Genomic DNA, 2920 nt, shown 5'->3' on the forward strand with positions numbered 1-2920 from the left:
CCCCCCCCCTCGCCACTCCCATTAGCCTACCTATGATCACTCCCACCGCATTCTAGGACCCACGTTTTTCTCGCGCCTCCTTATCCCCCCCCTCACCGCCCGTTGTAAACCCCCCCCCTCCAATTTGGTCCGGCCCGGTATGTCTGCTCCACCTGCTGCAGCCAAGAATGCACTAGTTGCGTCTCAGACCTGTACCTTCTGATTGGTCTGGATTTTTGAAAACTACTCTTAGCTTCGATATTCGTCTTTTTTTTTTAAATGCTCTTTTGTTTTGTTGTCACATATTTTCGGTTGTTTTAGCATGTTTTTGGTTACCATTTCTTTCTACATCTCTCAGCCTCTACATTACCTCTCGTTCTTTAGGTGTTTATTTATATCAAGAGTTTTTGTTTTAGTCGAGTGCGGCTGATGTGTTATTGGCGATGCGAGCGTGCGAACGCACTAATGTGCGAGTGTATATTATGTACGTGTGTGTATTTGTGTATGTGTACGTGTGTATGTGTGTGTGTGTTTATGTTTTAGATAGATAGATAGATAGATAGATAGATAGATAGATAGATAGATAGATAGATAGAATCAATCACATGTACTAACGGCCCCTTTCCATTTCCCCCTTTTCGTGGGGGGGTTTTCAACATTCATATGAAACTTTGTAAGACGGTCACCAGTCTAAGACGTCCACTTTTCTCCACGACAATGAGTGGCCGAATTTACACAATTTTGACTGTAATTTTGAAGCAGTGTTGCTTCCTGTCCTATGAAATTGAGTTCGTGTAATGACGTAATCCACTGATAAGCCTGGGTTGGATTAAATAACTCTCTTTTCTACCTAGGGCAGTAGGGACGGGCGGTACTGTGGGCGTTACTTAAAAACTTGTCGCCAGTTGCTGTATGCAGAGTAGTCTATTTGAGAACCTGCGTGGTCTATCAAAACAGAAGACTTTACTGACCCATATCCAACCCACAATGAAGTCGTTCTTATACCTAATACTTTGTCTTCCAGTTGTGTTCAGTCAGATTTCGGTAAGTCAGGAGTCTTCTTGTTTTTCAATGTTTGTTCATGTTCCTTCACGTTTGTTCGTTTACCCCGTCGGTTTGTTAGTGTCACTCGCCGATTTGTTTTATAGGGCAGATTCAGTACGATAGCGACCACATTAATGCTGTAATAGTTATTATGATAATAATAATAATGATAATAATGATAATAATAATAATAATAATAATAATAATAATAATAATAATAATAATAATAATAATAATAATGATATAATGGTAATATAATAATTATGATAATCATGATAATAATAATAATAATAATAATAATAATAATAATAATAATAATAATAATAATAATAATAATAATAATAATAATAATAATAATAATAGTAATAATAATAATAATGCCATCAAGTGGTACGTACATGTTTGCTGTGGCGGAATGCCAAGACGTGCTATGGACAGATGTTTAGTATTGAGCTTGATTCCGTGGTAAACATGGACATTTTGTCTCTCTCTCTCTCTCTCTCTCTCTCTCTCTCTCTCTCTCTCTCTCTCTCTCTCTCTCTCTCTCTCTCTCTCTCTCTCTCTCTCTCTCTTTCTCTCTCTCTCTCTAATATAATCTACCGGTGAAGAGTTAACCGCGCTCCTACACACACACACACACACACACACACACACACACACACACACACACACACACACTCACGCACACACATACACACACACAAATACACATATACACTCATACACACACACAGACGTAATATTGCGTTACATTTAAATGCATGTATTATGCCTGTAACATTATCTTAAGCAAAAAGCCCGACTTTCATGCAAAGAGTTATGTAGATAATACATTGGCCAGACTTCGCTTCCTCAGAATTACAGAGTTCTCTCTGCATTTGCTGCACCAAGTTTTGAAAAGTATGATATCAAAGATGTTGAGTTTTACATCATGTCTAGCTTTTTTCGAATGCAATTCTTTGAATATCTTGATCATGACTCCGAGTAATTTTACGGTTTCGATAGAACAGATAGAACATTAAATAAATGTAGTTTCTGATCTCTATAGTTTTAGTGACTCAAAACGACCAATAACGTCAGATCATCATCATCATCATCATCATCATCATCATCATCATCCCGTGCCTTGCCGACTGGCGTGGGCGATCATGGACCTCCACTTCAATCTGTCTTTTGTTGCAGCGATGGTGTCTGTTGTTCTTGCTGTTCCCAGCCATGTTATCAACTTGTCCAGTATCTTTTCCCTGTGTCTGCCTCTGCCTTTTTTTTCTATCAAACTTGCCTGTTGTTACAATATTATTCTCCAATGCTCCTTTTTGCATTGTGTGTCCAATGGAATTTGCCTGTCAGATAGAACTTTGTAAATCTGAGGTAGCGTCTTCATTTTTTTTTTACAGGAGGAAATCGATTCCCAGTTCTATGACGTATTTTTCACGGAAAATCGAGAATGGCGTCTTGTCTTCCGAGGCACACCTGCGATCAACCAATCCGTGTGGCATGCCTTTACCACTCATCAGACCATCAAAGTGGAACCTGGATGCAAGCAAGTGTGTATGTGCGTGTGTGTGTGTGTATGTGTGTTTACGCGTGTGTACGTGTGTGTATGTGAGTGTGTGTTTGTATGTGTTGCATGTGTGTCCATGTGTGTGTGTTTGTATGTATTACAAGTGTGTACATTGTGTGTGTTATGTGTGAGTGTCTGTGTGTATGTGTGTGTGTGTGTGTGTGTGTGTGTGTGTGTGAGAGAGAGAGAGAGAGAGAGAGAGAGAGAGAGAGAGAGAGAGAGAGAGAGAGAGAGTAAATCAGTGTGAACGTGTGTGTATGAGTGGGTCAGTGGAACAGGGAGTGAGTGAGTGAGTGTGCATGTGCTTGTGTGTATGTGTTTATATATTTTATG

At 39.5% G+C, this 2920-nt stretch overlaps 1 protein-coding gene across 1 annotated transcript in view; it reads left to right on the forward strand.

The window, feature by feature from the left end:
- The first annotated feature begins 720 nt into the window (after window positions 1-720).
- The window catches only part of LOC101863664, a 7180-nt gene continuing 4980 nt past the window's right edge, over window positions 721-2920 (forward strand). Inside the window, exons 1-2 of the mRNA XM_005096147.3 lie at window positions 721-1023; window positions 2421-2570. Coding sequence (XP_005096204.1) covers window positions 892-1023; window positions 2421-2570 — 282 coding nt within the window. The 5' untranslated portion in view covers window positions 721-891. The remainder of the gene's footprint in view (window positions 1024-2420; window positions 2571-2920) is intronic.

This window comes from Aplysia californica, unplaced genomic scaffold (genome assembly GCF_000002075.1).
Source record: "Aplysia californica isolate F4 #8 unplaced genomic scaffold, AplCal3.0 scaffold00122, whole genome shotgun sequence".
NCBI lineage: Eukaryota > Metazoa > Mollusca > Gastropoda > Aplysiida > Aplysiidae > Aplysia > Aplysia californica.